Raw genomic sequence first — 16,197 nt, 5'->3', positions numbered from 1 at the left:
CAGGCGGCAAGGTCATTTGGGGAGTGAACCAGTGGATGGAAGACCTTTCTCTGTCTCTCCCTCTCTGTGTAACTCTGCATCTCAAATAAATAAATAAATAAAATCTTTAAATAAAAAGAAGAAGGAGAAAGCGACTATGGAAGCACTTGGAGAACAAGCACTCTAGGCCAGGGCGCAGTGTTTTTGGCAGGCTGTGCATTGTTTGTAGTTTCCAGATGTTTAACATACAAATCTCTGTGAGGCAGAGAACCACCTCCACATCCGACCTTCTGGTTGATGACTTGTTTTAGTTTCATAAAGAAACCAAAAGCCATACCCCTCGATAGATCCTTCCCCTTGTACCACCTTTAACAAACTGACTGCCTACTGTTTTTCTTGCTTTATCTCGCATATTTAACATTGACTGGAAACATTTGATCTGCCAAGACTTTGAGTTTGGGCACATGGAGTTTCTCCCACAGCTCCTGATAGCGTCACCAGCAGGTCAGGCGTCACTGTACGTTCCCTGCTTACAGGACAGGAATGTTCTCCACCTCCCCAGAGAAACTCAGTAGTTGAAAGGAAAGTGTCCTTGGGGCCCTTTTACGGTGCTGGGAACTGAATCCCCTGGGGCTTCCAAGCACAAATGATGGCAGTTACTAAAGAAGCCAGGCCTTTGACCCCAGGCCTGGTGCTGCTTTAACTTTTACACAGAAAATATGCTACAGCCTGTGAGTAAGCATTCACTTTCTAGATTAGGGAGCAGAGGCACATGTACTTAAGTAAGTAGCCTCGAGTCACACAGGCAGAACTGGAATTTGAACCTGGCCATATGTTTCCAAAACCACACCTGAGCCATACCACTCTTCCCTTTCTGCAAGCAGGGACCTGCCCTTAAGAGCACACAGAGGTATACAGGAGCTCGCAACGTGTGGAGCAGTCAGAGGCATTGGGCGGAAAGAGCGTGTCAGAACTCCTGTACACTCCCAGCATCCTCCACACCGCAGGGAAATGCCCTGGGTGAGAGCATGACTTCCATTAAGACAAATGACTCCAATCAAGGGAAACCTGGGCCCATCAGAAAAGCCATTCATCAGGAGTGCACAGTGTTTACATGCTACGTGTTTCGTGTTCTTTTTCCCCTTAGGTTGAAAAGATCAAGTGGCATGAGCAGCCTTTTGGGGAAAATCGGAGCCAAGAAGCAGAAAATGAGCACCCTTGAGAAATCTAAGTTGGACTGGGAGAGTTTCAAGGAGGAAGAGGGGATCGGTGAAGAACTGGCCATCCATAACCGAGGCAAAGAGGGGTAAGGAGGAGGAGTCTGCTCTTCTCCCAGTCCTCAGAACTCAATTGATTGCTTAGAGGCAAAGTGCAATTTTAAAAAGCAGGGGCTTTCCGTGGGGAGGCAAAAGCGGGAGTGCTCTGTTTGTCAGGGAAGCGCTGTCCTAGCGAGGGGCAGGTCCCATGAGCGGGAAAGTCGCTGCGGGCGAAGGAAAGGAGGCTGTGTGAGCGGCACTGCTCTCGGGGCCAGTCACATCTGCCAAGCTGAACTTGCTGAATCACGGCTCCAGTGAACCGTAGGTCGCCTGATGTGTTCCCGTGATCGGATCTGGCTCCTCGGAGCAGCCTTGGCCTGATCGAATCATTTGGCCTCCAGAGAAGCCAGACTAGTTCAGATGCTTCAAAAGCAACACAGCGGAGTGCCTAGATGTTGTTGCAGTATCATGGGAGTTTTTTATTTTTGTTCATTCGTTTATTGTTCGTGTCATTGTGACCCAGGGTGGGACTTCACTGGTGGCTACAGCCTGTCTGATGTGACTGCCCCTTGGACAGCATCCCAGGCCATTGCTTGCCCTCCTTCCTCTTTATTTTGAACACAAAGATATCCACCAAGTATGTATTTGGCGGTAAAAGGGATCCCTTCCTTCTCATGTTTGTTTTCCTGCTGATTTTAAAAAAAATGTCAAGAGAATATTTTCAGGGTCAGTAAGTACTTAGGGACCTCATAAAGAGTTCAGGAGCAAAGTTACTACAGAAGTGGGTTGAAGGCTCCAAGTCAGCTTCCCGACCCCTCTGGGTGAAAAGAAGTGCTGAGAGGCAGCACACCGGGCACCCCTGAGGTGGCTGTTCCCCACTGAAGTTGGCCTCTGAAAGGCCACCACAAAACACAGCAAACACTGGAGTAAGGAAGGTTGGGGGGGGGAGGGGCACTAACAAGCTGCCTCCTCGTGCAAGAGAAAACAGCAGCCTGTGCTAGAACAGGTCTTGCACAGCTTGCAGAAGTAAGGAAGTGGAGCAGCGAATCCCATTAGGGTGGGGGTGGAGCTGATGCTTGTGATTGGGCCATTTGATCACCCGACTTTTAGTAAGCCAGGCTGGGTTTAGGGTCAAAGCTGATTGTACAAAGTGGTGACAGGGCCAGAGCCTAAGATGGCATCTGGGGCTTGAGATGGTGCCCCAGATAAGATGGCACCATTTTACTAGCACCCTCATCGTGTGGTTGTAAGGATTTCATGAAAAGATATATTTTATATATGTGTGTATATATATACATATATACATACTATATACATATATAGTGTGTATATACATGTTACATGTATGTGAAGTACATAAGGCACCATACAGCACACTTGTCATGTAAAAGCTTACATGAAATACAAGTCATTTGGGTTATTAATAAGCTAAATCAGTGGAAAGACAGGAGGGATTTTCTTGGGAGAGGTGGTCATATGCCCAAATTAATCTTCAAGATTATTTGAATGAACCTAGAAGCTAGCTGGTATGTTTTGCAATAAAACGTTTCAGTGACTTTGTGCACTTGCCTGACAGTCAGACTTCGCCAGAGGCAGAGGAGCCACAGCCATGTGGGAAGGCCCAGGATGAAGCACCAGGAGTGGGTGTTGGCTCCACAGGGCTGGGCAGCCCTGACATTTGCCCCAGGCTGCTCCACTCTGATTCAGCTCTGCTAACTTACAGCTCCCTCCTCTTCTCTGCTTTTGCACAGGGATCTAGGGCAACAGAGAAGCTGCTAGTGTGTACCATGCTCTATTGCTTTCTTGGGTATTGATGATACAGGTTGGACAACATTCACTCTGTTCCAGTTAATGGAGATCTTAGAAAAGTAAGAGTTGGTGCTGTCGAAGATAAGGAAGAGTTAATCAAAAGTAGGCTGAGAGAGAAAACAAGATTAAGAAGGACAGCAGCCTGGTGAGGGCCTTTCAAGCAGGGAAAATCACCTAAGTGGTTTAGGGTAGCTCAGAACCTGCCGCTTTGCTGCTCTGCTTTTCCTTCCTTCGTCTGAGCACATACACCTCCCCCAGATTTCACAGATGAGATTATGGTGTCTTTTTTTTTTTTTTTTTCTTAAAGGTTTACTTACTTATTTGCAAGTCAGAGTTACAGAGGGAGAGGGAAAGACAGAGAGAGAGAGAGATCTTCTGTCCCCTGTTTCGCTCCCCAGATAACCACAACAGCTGGGCCTGGGCCACGCCGAAACCAGGAGCCAGGAACTTCTTGTAGGTCTCCCACATGGGTGCAGGGGCCCAAGCACTTGAGCCATCTTTTGCTGATTTCCCAAGCGCATTAACAGGAAGCTGGATCGAAGTAGAGCAGCCAGGACACAAACCATTCATTGCCCATGCGGGTTGCTGGCACTGCAGACGATTTCTTTACCCACAGTGCTGGCCTGGTGATTATGTTTTTCCATTGCAGACCTGATGATACTGTGCTCTGCCTTGACCCTCCTCACCTGCCTGCTCCTATGTCCACCCCATGCCTCCCCCTCGCTTTCCTTTCCCAGATTCTACAGATGGAGTAAAGGAGTCTAACCCCTATCCAGGGAAGGCACTGTAGCTCTGATTCTCACCTTGCCTGAGTATGAACTTCCCTTAGGGAACATTTCTGAATTTCAGATGACAAGGTCGCCCCTGTACAGAACTACTGAATCAGAAAGTCTAGGACAGGTAGGTCACACCTCAAGTGATTCTGCTACACAGCCAGGGTTAAAAATCCTAGACAAATCATAGCATCAAAATTCTGGAGGCAAGAGCCAGACACCAGTGTCCTTTCTAGCATGCATACAACCAGAGAGCCAACTGCAGAGTGGATGCCACTGGGAAGAGTGCCACAGAGTTGGAAGGAGGGCAGAGGCATTAATTAAGTGTGCATGTTGGAATTTCTAGGCTAGAAGCACAGTATATAATTTCCAAAGTAATAGAGGGATAAAAAAGATATAGGAGTTAAACAGAAAAGGCTAGACCAATAGGAAAAGCAAAATAGTATGAGATTGGAGACTAAATTTATCAATGCTTCCATGAAATATAGACAAAATCAAAGCCCCAATTAAAAGACAGTAATATTTTGAATTTTAAAAGACAAGTTATTGGCTATTTAGATTTATCTGAAACAATGGGATGCAAAAATACTGAAAATTAAAAGATGGGAGATAAATCAATCAGATACTGACCCCCCCCCCCAAAAAAAATAAGCTTTAAGACAAACTTGTTTCCAAAAAGAAAGAATCAGTCTTTCCATGTGGTAAAAATACCCAGCTTCTCTGAGAAATAGTGGTCTGAGTTGGAGTGCGCTGTTGGGCATTATCTGCTGAAGCTCCACAGAGTCGTTCCTGTGATTCTGCACTTCCACTCCTAGCTTTGTCTCCAACAGAAATGAAATTAACATCCAGAAACTGGAAGCACCTCAAATGTCTATCTACAGGGTCATAGAAAATAGAAGCATGGTATGTTCACACAGTAGGGTGCTATTCCTGAATGGGAAGGCACGCGAAGAAATTGTAGGAACATAACACAAAGGAGTATATGCCCTCAGTCCAAAACCAGGCAAAACCATTGAGTCCATTAGGTCAGTTTGTTAAGAAAGTCACAAAAGAGTACATGTAGTATCATTCTATTTATGTCAAGTTCAAGAAATAGATACAACTGAACTTCAGTGTTGAGGAAACAAAAACTTGAAAGTGAGGAAGTGAGTAACCAGGTCCTGGGTGAGCTCACACCACTCTGGGCTGTTGGTGTTGGGGTCAGAGTTACACAGGGGCCTTGTCAAGGCTAGCAGCCTTATACTTCTGGACCCATTACAAGTGCTTGCTTTATAATCATTCATTTGCTTTGTCCTTGCATTCTTCATGTATGCTGTTTCACAATAAACTGAATTGAAGCTGAGTTCCAGTCTTGACCCAGCCATCAACCTGCTATGGGCCTTAGCCCCCCATTTCTCCATCTGTAACGTGAGGCCTCTTGAGTGGGCCTTTCAGGGTTATTGTGGGAGTTAACTAAGTAGCAGAGATACCTAATATGTTGAGAAATGGTCCCCCAAGTCCTCTGCTTGCATTTCTTCCTCCCACCTGCCATTACTGACCATACGTGGCTCAAGCTTTACCGCCTTGAATCCATTCCTGGTGCATTCCTGCCAGCTCTTCAGGAGTATTTTCCACAGTGGTAGGGAGTGGAACTGGGGACATCTGTTCTAGTCCCTCTTCCTTCTCTGAGCTGTTGGAGTTACAGAGAGGCAGAGGCCGAGAGAGAGAGAGAAGTCTTCCATCCACTGGTTCACTCCCCAAGTGGCTGCAATAGCTGGAGCTAAGCTTATCCAAAGTCAGGAGCTAGGAGTTTCTTCTAGGCCTCCCACACAGGTGCAGAGGCCCAGGGAATTGGGCCATCTTCTACTGCTTTCCCAGGCCATAACAGCTGGATCGAAAGTGGAGCAGCCAGAACTTGGAACTGGTGCCCATATGGGATGCTGGCACTGCGGGTGGCAGCTTTACCCACTATGCTACAGCACCAGCCCCGCCATCTCTTCTTCCACAGGAAAGCTCACTCATTCCAGGACTTAACTACCATTTTCTGCTGGTAAAGTCACTCTCCCCTACCCTGCCCGTTCCCCTGAGCTCCAGGCTGTCATTCAGCTGTCAGTTCACATGTCCGCTTGAATGTCCAAGCCACACATCAAACTTAATGTCCAAAACCAAACATTTGATCTCTCTCCACAAACAGACTCCTCTGACTTCTCAGAAGATGACACATCACAGTCCATGCCGCTGTGAAAAGAAAACCCAGGTGTCGGCCTCGATTTCTTCTCTCCCCATTTACATCCTGAGGTCCTGTTTGTGCTTCCATCACAGAATAGTTCAATCTGTGCCTCCTTATCCTGCCCCACTGCCACCCACCCCAGCTGCAGCCACTGGCATCTTCTCTGCTGCATGCTTCTGCCTCTGTGCCCTTCTAGCCATTGTCCAGCCAGCGCTTGGAGAGTACAGTTCAGCCTGTACTGTTCAGTCCTTCCCTGCCCTGACCCCTCCAGTAGCACTGCAGATCAGGGTTATGTTCCTTCCCCCAACCAGCCAGGCCCTTCGCAGGTTGTCTCCCACCCCCCCGGCCTCTCTTCCTCATGTCTGCTGCAGCCTGCCTCATTGCCCCTCTGTGGTTCTCCTCCCCAGGAAGGCTGTATCCCAGGAACTGTTAGCCATATCACCTTGCTTGATTTTCTCTGTCACACTGATTGACTGATATGTGTTGTCCTGTTGGGGACTTATGGCAAGATCTTATTCCCTACTCTATCAGCAACACCCAGAGCAGCCCCTAGCACAGAGCAGGAACTGCACCATTGCAGTGTCTAAATGCCCATCCCACTGGCCAGCCGGTAGCCTTGGCTGTGGTTGGTTGCCTGATAGGACTAGCATTAACCACCCAGAAGAGAGGAGCATGATACATCAGAATGATGCCTCCATCCATGCATCACTTTCAGTCAGCAGAGTTGGTTGAAATGTCCCCACCGATGATGGCTCAAGTGACTGGGTTCCTGCCTCCGACATGGGAGACCCAAGTTCCCAGCTCCTGGCTTTGGCCACAGTCCAACCGCAGCTGTTGTGGATATTTGGGAAGTGAACCAACAGATGAGGATTACCTCTCTCTCTCTCTCTCTCTGTGCATATATTGGTCTCTCAAATAGATAAAAACTAAAAAGAAATGGCCACCAGAAAGAGCCATCCGTCTAGCAAAGGTTGCTGCCTTCCGTCGACGCCCTGCGCAGCAGTCCAGGAGCAGAGTCGGTGTGCACTGGGTTGTTGAGCACAAGTCCCTCTAGCCCTGTAACCTGTCTGGTGGTGGCCATCAGCAGCCTTGCTTTCCAGCAGTGCCAGCGTGGAGACTAGCATTGCTGGGGAGGAACCACGTGGAAAAGAAAAGAAATGCAGGTGTGTTTTTGACTGCTGTCATCTGGCCAATCAAATTGAAGCTCATGGAGCGTGATGATGGGAAACCAGATGTTTCTGTGAGTCAAAGAGGCATGACGGAGAGACCAGAGAAAACAATTTTCTTTTTCCAAAGAATCTGTCTCCATGACCGCTAAGTGTCTTTCAGAACCGGCGCATCCTTGAGGTGACATGGGAGGGAAAGCAGTGGAGAATAAATGGAATTAAAATCTCTGCCCTTTCATTCTGGCCCTTGAAGTGTTTGTAAATTAGATCCCAGCTTGGGAGTGTAGGCCTGTGCGGTATCAGGCAGATTGCTTCTTTCAGTTGTATTTCTGGGGGACAGCAATGACCATCTCATTACATCCATCCTGGAGCTGTGTCCCAGCCTTGGCATGTTCCACTGCCTATTGCGACGTGGTGTGAGAAGCAGGCATACCCCTTTCCATCCCGTGTTTGCTTTGCACTAAATGCTCACTTAGGGAACCACACACTGGCTCTGCTTGGAGCAGTGTGCGAATAATGAAGCCGGAAAATGGCCTCAGTTACATGTGCCCGCTTCCGGTTTCCTGCGTCTCCCTGTGTTCATACGTGTCCTGACCAGCCTGCAGGAGGCCTCTCATGGGTGGTCAGCACGCCATTGGGCCTTCCCACCGTCGAGCCCTCTGACCTCTTGGGGGCTGGATTGCCCCATGGTGGCTGGTGACTGACATCTTCTCTGGCAGCATTTCCTACCCTCTGCCCCTTCCTTCTTCCCTCCCTCTCTATTTGCCTGGGCCTCAGCAAGATTTGTAGCAAGAAAGTAATTTGGGTTGGAAGGTCCAAAAGGTAAAAGATGTCAGAGCCTGGTATGTCTAACCTGGTTCTAAAAGAAAAAAAAAAAAAAAAAAAAAAAAGAGAAAATCCCTTAGGTTCTTGATGCTACTGGGATGTTTTATTATAGAAAGTGAAGACCGACTGCCTTTTAAATGGGCCACGAAAGACAGTAGTAGCAGAAAAGGATGATGTGTCCTCCAGCTTCCCTGTGGACTGGGCTGAATCAGGCCAGGGCCCCAGGAGGGCTGGGCACAGGTCAGAAAAGCTCCAAGACAGAAAATGAGCCAGAGTTACGATTCCCATTGCATCTGTCTGTGGCTATGTTGTTCTGGGACTGTGACCCGCATAAAGTGCTTGGAAACTCCCTGAGGGTTAGTTGAGATAGCTGAGCACTCAGGCCATCTTTTGGAAGCAGCCTTGCTCCTCTTCCTGGAATATTGGAGTATTCCTACTCCTCTTCCTGGAGTATTGGCCCGTTGGTCTCTGTTCCTACCGAGTGACAGGTCAGAAATGGAAAGCAGGGGACTGGCTTTGTGGAGCATCAGGTTAAGCCGCCACCTGCAGTGCCAGCATCCCGTATGAGCACTGGTTTAGGTCCTAGCTGCTCCATTTCCAATCCTGCTAATGTGCCTGGGAAAGCAACAGAAGATGGTCCAAGTACTTAGGCTCCTGCCACCCATGTAGGAGACCTGGATGAAGCTCCTGATTTTTAAAAAAAAGAAAAATGGAGCCAGCGCTGTGGCACATCAGGTTAAAGCCCCAGCCTGTAGTACCTGCATCCCATATAGGTGCCAGTTCAAGTTCCATCTGCTCCACTTCCAGTCCAGCTCTCTGCTATGGCCTGGGAAGAAGTGGAAGATAGCCCAAGTGCTTGGGACTCTGTACCCCCACAGGAGACCTGGAAGAAGCTACTGGCTCCTGGCTTCAGATCAACCCAGCTCTGGCCATTGTGGCCATTTCAGGGAGTGGACCAGTGGATGGAAGACCTTTCTCACTTTCTCTGCCTCTGTCTCTCTGTAACTCTCTCAAATAAATAAATAAATCTAAAAAAAGAGAGAGAGAGAGAGAGAAAGAAGAGAAGAGAAAAAGAAAAATGGAGCCAGCCTGTGGCACAGCAGGTTAAAGCCGCAGCCTGCAGTGCCGGCATCCCATATGGGCACTGGTTCAAGCCTGGCTGCTCTACTTTCAATCCAGCTCTCTGCTATGGCCTGGGAAAGCAGCAGAGGATGGCCCAAGTCCTTGGACCCCTGCACCCACTTGGGAGACCTGGAGGAAGCTCCTGGCTTCAGATCAGCTCAACTCTGGCCATTGTGGCCATTTGGGGAGTGAACCAGCAGATGGAAGACTTCTTTCTCCCTGTCTCTATCTTTCTGTAACCCTGTCTTTCAAATAAATAAAATAAGGCCTAAAAAAAAGAAAAGAGAAGCAAGAGGAGGCACCATGGCGCAGCAGATGCCCACATCTCATATTGGATTGCCTGGGTTTGAGTCCAAGCTGTTCTGCCTCTGATCCAGCTTCCTGCTAATGTGTGTCCTGGGAAGCAGCTCATGGTGGTCCAGGTACTTGGCTTCCTGCCACACACATGGGAGACCTGGATGGAATTCCTGGCTCCTGACTTCAGCCTGGCCCTTCAGCCTGGCCCAGCCTGGCTGTTGCAGGCCTCTGGGGAATGAACCAGTAGATGGAAGATCAAGCTCTCTCTCTTGCTCGCTCGCTCACTCTCTCTCTCCCTCCCTCTCCCCCTCTCCACCCTCATTCTCACTCTCACTGCCTTTCAAATCTCTAAATCTTACATAAAAAAATGGGGGACAAGAACCCCCTACACCCTACCAGTTCCCATGACATTTTTTGTTTTATTGTGCTTCTCACAGAGTCATTGTGTTCTCAGAAGGATATTGTGATTTTTTTAAAAAATATTTATTTATTTATTTATTTGAAAGAGTTACAGAGAGGCAAAGGCAGCAAAGAGACAAAGTCTTCCTTCCACTGGTTCCCCAAATGGCTGCCATAGCAGAGAACTGGATTGGAAGTGGAGCAGCCAGGACTCGAACCAGTGCTCAAATGTGATGTGGACACTGCAGATGGCAACCTTACCCACTATGCCACAGTGCTGGCCCCAGGATATTGTTAATTTTTACTATTGTTTTACAGAGAAGAAAACAATAAAGCACAAATCATTAGGTGTCTTGCCCGAAGTCAAATAAATAGTAAGATGTCAGGGCTTCTGTCCTCTTCAGCACCTTTCTGTCTCTTAGTGGTGGGAGAGTCCATGTCAGTAGAAGTTTTGTTCATGGTCAGCTCTTGGCAGTAAACCAAGGCTGTCACAAGGATCCTGTTAGCAGCTGCAGAGGGCTGTGAATGAGTGAAGCTGCCAGACCTGCTGTGATGGCCTTTGTGTGAGATGCCCTTGAGAATTCACTGCATCCTGCACTTGCCGCTCATTGCTGTCTGAAGCCTTCCCTAACCCTGAACTCCGCCATACCTGCCCATTTAGTGTCCAGCCTGCACTTCCCTCTTTGTGGTCTCAAGGTCATCTCAACCCAGTGCAGCCTCTGGGAACTCGCAGTGGGTTTATTCGTGCTCAGTGAGCGTCCTAATCTAAGTATCACTTCCTCTTCTCTGAAGGAAAGCAGAAAGGAAAAACCACAAACATTGAAGCCCACAGACTTACTCCTCCTTCTCTCCACCTTGTCTCCCCAGCAGGTACCCCCGTCAGAGGGTTTATAGCAAACCTAAGAACGGGCCTTCCCTTTTCCTGACGGGGTCCTGCACTCAGTGACAGTCTGGCAGTGAGAGTCAGACTCGGAGCTCCTGCCCTCCGCAGTCGGTGCAGGGTCAATAGCTGTCAGGCAGTGAGCGGGTCTTGCCCTTCCCAGGAGGCTGCTGGGAGGGAAAGTGAGACCTGAACTCAGCAAGCGGACACAGGTTCTTGAACCTGGTAACGATCTCACCGTTAAGTGTAATGACCTTGCAACAACAGATGCACGTTTTCCACAGTGCAACAAAAGAAAAATTAGTGCAGAGATTCAATTATGTCTCCCATTTTCAATGGCAATTTTGCTCTCTCAATAGATTAATTAGCAGCAGAGATCTCCTCCCCCCAGGCAAATGGCAGCACACTTTCATGGCAAGACAGTGCATTAAAATGCAAGCTGTGTCTCACTGAGCACGCCTGCCTGTGTCAGCCTGGGCTGCCTTCCCTCCTGCTTAAGAGGACTGGGGGAGGTCTCATTTGCTGAGCAGAGCCCCAGCCTTTGAAGGGGACCCTGCATGTGGACTGCAGGCCACAGAGATCCCTAATCTTGTGGTGGGGGTCACTCTAACAGGTGACCCAAACTGGTGGAGAAGACAAAGGAGAGGAGCAAGGTAGGAGTGGAGGCAAAGAGCAAGGCCAGTTAAGTAGCGTCAGTGTGCACTCCACACACTTACGCCTTCTTCACAGCGGGCCCCTGAGGTCTTACTACTGTGCTGTGTCTTCCATTTTCAGATGCACCTTTTTCACGTTGTGATTCGGATACGTGGGAGGCATAGCTTCTGCTCACCCAGCTCAGTACCCACTAACCCCAGAACATGTAGCATCGTGTACTTTCTGTAGAGCTAGACAGAACTCAGAGAGATTGGGTCCTTGCCCAGTTTATGTGTGACCAAGCTAGGGTTTGGACCTATGCTTGGCTAAGTCGTTTTCTTCGTGTTCCCCTAAAGTCTTGTTACAAAAGCGCCCTGTTTTCCTGGCCCCAAGCCTCTAGTGTTCTTTCCCTTTGATGAGGTGTTGCCCTCCCCTCTCTTCATTTTATTTTTACTCACATCTGGATCACAAGCAACCTTGTTTAGCTGAAATATGAGTGCTTTGGATGTTACTGAAAGAGTTGTGGGTGGTCGCTCTGGGCACCAGCTGTGTTCATCTGTTTGGGACGACTGCACCCCGTTGATAGCCGGGGGGCCAGATGGAGCAGGGGAGGCCATGCTCCCCTCTACTCTGCTGACAAGCGCTTTTTCATCTTCCTGCAGGTACATTGAACGGAAGGCTTTTCTAGACCGCGTGGATCACAGGCAGTTCGAGATTGAGCGGGACCTCAGGCTGAGCAAAATGAAACCTGGATGTCTTGGGGGAAATCAGTAGCCGCTTAATCCTATTTCCAGTGTGAGCTTTTCGTGCATCTGTGAAATGTTTCCAGTGTTTCTCATTCACTGCTTCCAGGCGAGATCTCTTTTTCTACGTTGAAGTTCCATGTATGTATCCTGACTTCATGTGATTTCATTCATTTTACTTTGAAAAGTTGCTCCTTAAAAAAACAAGCTACAATAAAAAGTGGTGCTGTGAGAGGCTGCCGAAGACGATGACTGGCCACCTTCCCTTTCTGCTGCGGAGTCCTCCCCAGGCCTGGGCAGCCGCAGTGAGAGAGCTGACCAGTCTAACGTAGATGTGAGTCTTGGGCACCAGGCGCTTTCTGAAACTGGCCTTGCTCTGGGGACCTAGAGGAGGCTCTCAGTGAGAGCACGACGCCGTGTCCCTGGCGTCTGTGCACATCCCCTTGCACTTCTCCCTGTGTCACTCCTGAGCCTCCTCCTCCCCACCGGGCTGAAAAGCAGGGTATTTTGTTGCTGAGGTCATGGCTTTGCCACCAGCCCTTTTCCTCCGTCCAAAGAAGAACCAACTTCAGATGTGTTCTACCTCGGTAATTCTGAAATTTTTTATTTGTCAGAGAATACTCTTTAAGTCCCAAGTTCCTGCTTCGAGTCATATGTTCTCTGGGAAGCAGCAAGGAGGTGGGTAATAAACAGATTTGGGGTGAAGATGGAAGTAGAGGTGGTCACCATTCGTATTAACAAAGCGTTAGCCTGCTCCTGACGTTGGGGCAGGGAGGGTTTGGGTAAAAGTGGCATTCCGAAGACTGAAATCCACTGGAAAGCTGAGGGTTCAGCATCCTACTCTGCTGTGGCAACAGGCAGGGAGGAACGAAATGTGGACAGGTGATCAGTCAGCCAGCCAGCACACTGGCACATTCCTTTTTTTTTTTTAAGATTTTATTTATTGATTTGAAAGGCAGAGTTACAGAGAGACAGAGAGAAAGGTCTTCCATCCACTGGTTCACTCCCCAGATGACTGCAATGGCTGGAGCTGTGCCGATCAGAAGCCAGGAGCTTCTTCCAGGTCTCCCACGTGAGTGGGGGACCCAAGTGCTTGGGCCATTTTCCACTGCTTTCCTAGGCCAAAGCAGAGAGCTGGATCGGAAGTGGAGCAACCAGGACTCAAACCAGCACCCATATGGGCTGCCAGCACTGTACCAGCTATGCCACAGCACCGGCCCCACTGGCACATCCTGTCTAGGCTTTTCTCCGTTTGGTCTTTAAAGTTGTCCAGAGGAGTGAGTGGGGTTAGAGCTAAAGCAAGATAGGCCACATCTCAGTAACTGTGAAGCTGGGAGGGGTATATATGAGGTTCATTGTGCTGTTGTCTCTTTTATAGATTCAAACCTTTCATAGTAGAACATTTTGTAATGGAACATGCTTTAAGTTTGTATGAGAGAGGCAGAATTGACCTCTGTAAGGAGGGACTTTGAAGTGTTCTGAGGTGTTTGGGAGAAAGTGGGCAGCCCCGTGGCCAGGAGTGCAGTTCGGGATCCCTGGCCTCAGGAGGAGGCCCTCCCTACTTCCCAGGATCCTGCATCCATCCTGACAGCTTGGAAACAGGTTTCCAGGTCTGTCCTCTCATCTCCCAATCTTTGAAGCACCTTGTCTGACTCCTTCTGTTCACTTCTTACTGTTGTGGGTCAATTTCAAGGAACAGAGGAACTTGGCCAGGAGCGAGGCTCCTGGGGCGTGGTAGCTTATTCTTCAAAAGAGTAGCTGTTTGTGGTTCTTGTAAGCCAAGAGCCAGCAGTCGCTCAGCCCTGCCTGCCCAACCACAATAGACTGAGTGGTGTGGCTGCAGATCAAAGAGTGCCCCCAGTGCCAGCCAGCAACCCAGGCAGGGACTAAGCAGGTGGACATCTATGGGGACACTTGAGGCCTGCCTTCCTCTCGGTCATCTGAACTCCTCCTTGAGCCCATCCATGTCCCTATGGGACTGGCCTTCTCAGCTAGCACTGCCACCTGTTCTGATCCCTCCCTACCTTATCCACCAAGAACTGCACCACCACCACAATTGCCTGGCCCTTCTCAGGGCCACTGAGGCCAGGCTGGGTGCTGGGCTGGATTAAGTGTGTTCATCATCACTCAAGAACCCCCGTAGATTAATCCTCCACCTGTGGTGCCGGCGTCCCATATGGGCACTGGTTCTAGTCCCGGCTGCTCTTCTTCCAATCCAGCTCTCTGCTGTGGCCTGGGAAAACAGTGGAAGATGGCTTAAGTCCTTGGGCCCCTGCACCCACATGGGAGACCCAGAAGAAGCTCCTAGCTCCTGGCTTCGGATCAGCGCAGCTCCAGCTGTTGCAGCCACTTGGGGAGTGAATCAACAGAAGGAAGACCATTCTGTCTCTTCCTCTCACTGTCTGTAACTCTACCTTTCAAATAAATAAAAATAAAATCGTTTAAAAAAAAAAAGAAACCCCATTTTATCACCATCTTGTTTGAGCCGTGGCTCACCCTTACCAGCCCACTGTTTTTAAGAGCAAATGAATATTTTATCCAGCTCTTCATATCCACATTTAGTGAAAACTGACTCCCAAAGGAAATGATGTCCCTTACTCGGGAGTTAAGGAAAACGTCTGCAGGAAGTGGAAGTGGAAAGAATGAGTCAGTGCTGAGGGGCAGTTTGGCGGCCTCTGCCCGCAGTGCTCAGCCCTCCCTGTGGCCTGAGAGACAGGAGAGGCTGGGCCTACGAAGCCCAGAGGCTCCCCAGGAGTCGAGCTTCCTGGTCTTGCTGTTGCCGGTAGTGCCTTGTCTTTTCCCTGTCCCAGATGAACATGTTGGATTTCCAGGGTATCTGTTACCTTCTCTTACTGAAATCTGCCCTAAAACAGTACAAGGTCAAATCTGGGCTCAGCTCGCCTACTTCTGCAAGAACGCAGTGCTCTGATTAGCTTTGCACGGGGTCTCTGGGGCTGAGGCTTGAGCGAGTTGCAAGCTGTCACAGCTAATGAGGCAGAACTGGGCCAAGAGCCCTAGTGGCCGCCTCGCCCAGGGCCTGTCCTCCTGAGAACCGTGTGGCACAGAAGATTGGCTGAATGACTGGCACCACAGAAGGAGGAAGCGAACTTTCAGAGGGAAGTGAGGTGTTTCGGGTACCCAGGCTGGGAGGAGGGAGGCTGAGTGGTGGGCTTGCCTCACAGAGGCAGTGTTGATGGTGTGAGATGCATGTGTGATGTGGTAGAGGAAGTGGTTGGTGTGGTCCGGTATGTATGGTGTGGCGTGTGTGGTTTGCTTGGCGTGGTCTGGTATGGCATGATGGAAAGGACCTAAAGTGGGCTCTTGGGAGTGTTGTCTTGTGCCTTCTGCCATCAATCCTTAACCAGAGCTGGAATTGCTCAGGCATGCTGGGTAAGACCCATGGCTTTTTTTTTTTTTTTTTTTTTGATTTATTTATTTATTTGAAAGTCAGAATTAAACAGAGGAGAGGCAGAGAGAGAGGTCTTCTATCCGCTGGTTCATTTCCCAATTGGCTTCAACGCCAAGAGCTGTGCCGGTCCGAAGCCAGGAGCTTCCTCAGGGTCTCCCACATGGGTGCAGGGGCCCAAGGACTTGGGCCATCTTCCATTCCTTCCAGGCCACAGCAGAGAGTTAGATCAGAAGTGGAGCAGCTGGGACACAAACCAGCGCCCATATGGGATGTCGACACCGCAGGTGGCAGCTTTACCTGCTACGCCATAGCACCAGCCCTGCATTTTTTTTTTCTCTAAAATGAAAATAAAAATTTTAAACATGTAAAACATTTTTTCTCAAGCAAGCTGATTCATTCTATAATCAGAATGATAGGCCAGCGCCGCAGCTCACTAAGCTAATCCTCCACCTTGCGGCGCCAGCACACTGGGTTCTAGTCCCGGTCGGGGCACCGGATTCTGTCCCGGTTGCCCCTCTTCCAGGCCAGCTCTCTGCTGTGGCCCGGGAGTGCAGTGGAGGATGGCCCAAGTGCTTGGGCCCTGCACCCCATGGGAGAGCAGGAGAAACACCTGGCTCCTGCCATCGGATAGACGCGGTGCACCGGCCACGGCGGCCATTAGAGGGTGAACCAACGGCAAAGGAAGACCTTTCTCTCT

General features: G+C 49.4%; 1 protein-coding gene across 4 annotated transcripts in view; it reads left to right on the top strand.

Annotated features, from left to right (window-relative positions):
- CFDP1 (chromatin remodeling protein CFDP1) overlaps positions 1–12,340 on the top strand; it is a 120,835-nt gene extending 108,495 nt beyond the window's left edge. For 3 of the 4 annotated variants that reach the window (XM_089320490.1, XM_089320488.1, XM_002711685.6), the window contains 2 exons: positions 1,127–1,285; positions 12,011–12,340. In XM_089320490.1, the coding sequence (XP_089176616.1) occupies positions 1,127–1,285; positions 12,011–12,122 (271 nt within the window). In that variant the 3' untranslated portion in view covers positions 12,123–12,340. The remainder of the gene's footprint in view (positions 1–1,126; positions 1,286–12,010) is intronic. The other variant, XM_017342366.4, reaches the window with a different exon arrangement.
- Positions 12,341–16,197: the final 3,857 nt, after the last annotated feature.

Source organism: Oryctolagus cuniculus, chromosome 18 (assembly GCF_051225735.1).
Source record: "Oryctolagus cuniculus isolate XC-2025 breed Fujian yellow rabbit chromosome 18, ASM5122573v1, whole genome shotgun sequence".
Lineage (NCBI taxonomy): Eukaryota > Metazoa > Chordata > Mammalia > Lagomorpha > Leporidae > Oryctolagus > Oryctolagus cuniculus.
Note: the sequence above shows the minus strand (reverse complement) of the source record. Positions and strands in the feature narration are given on the sequence as shown.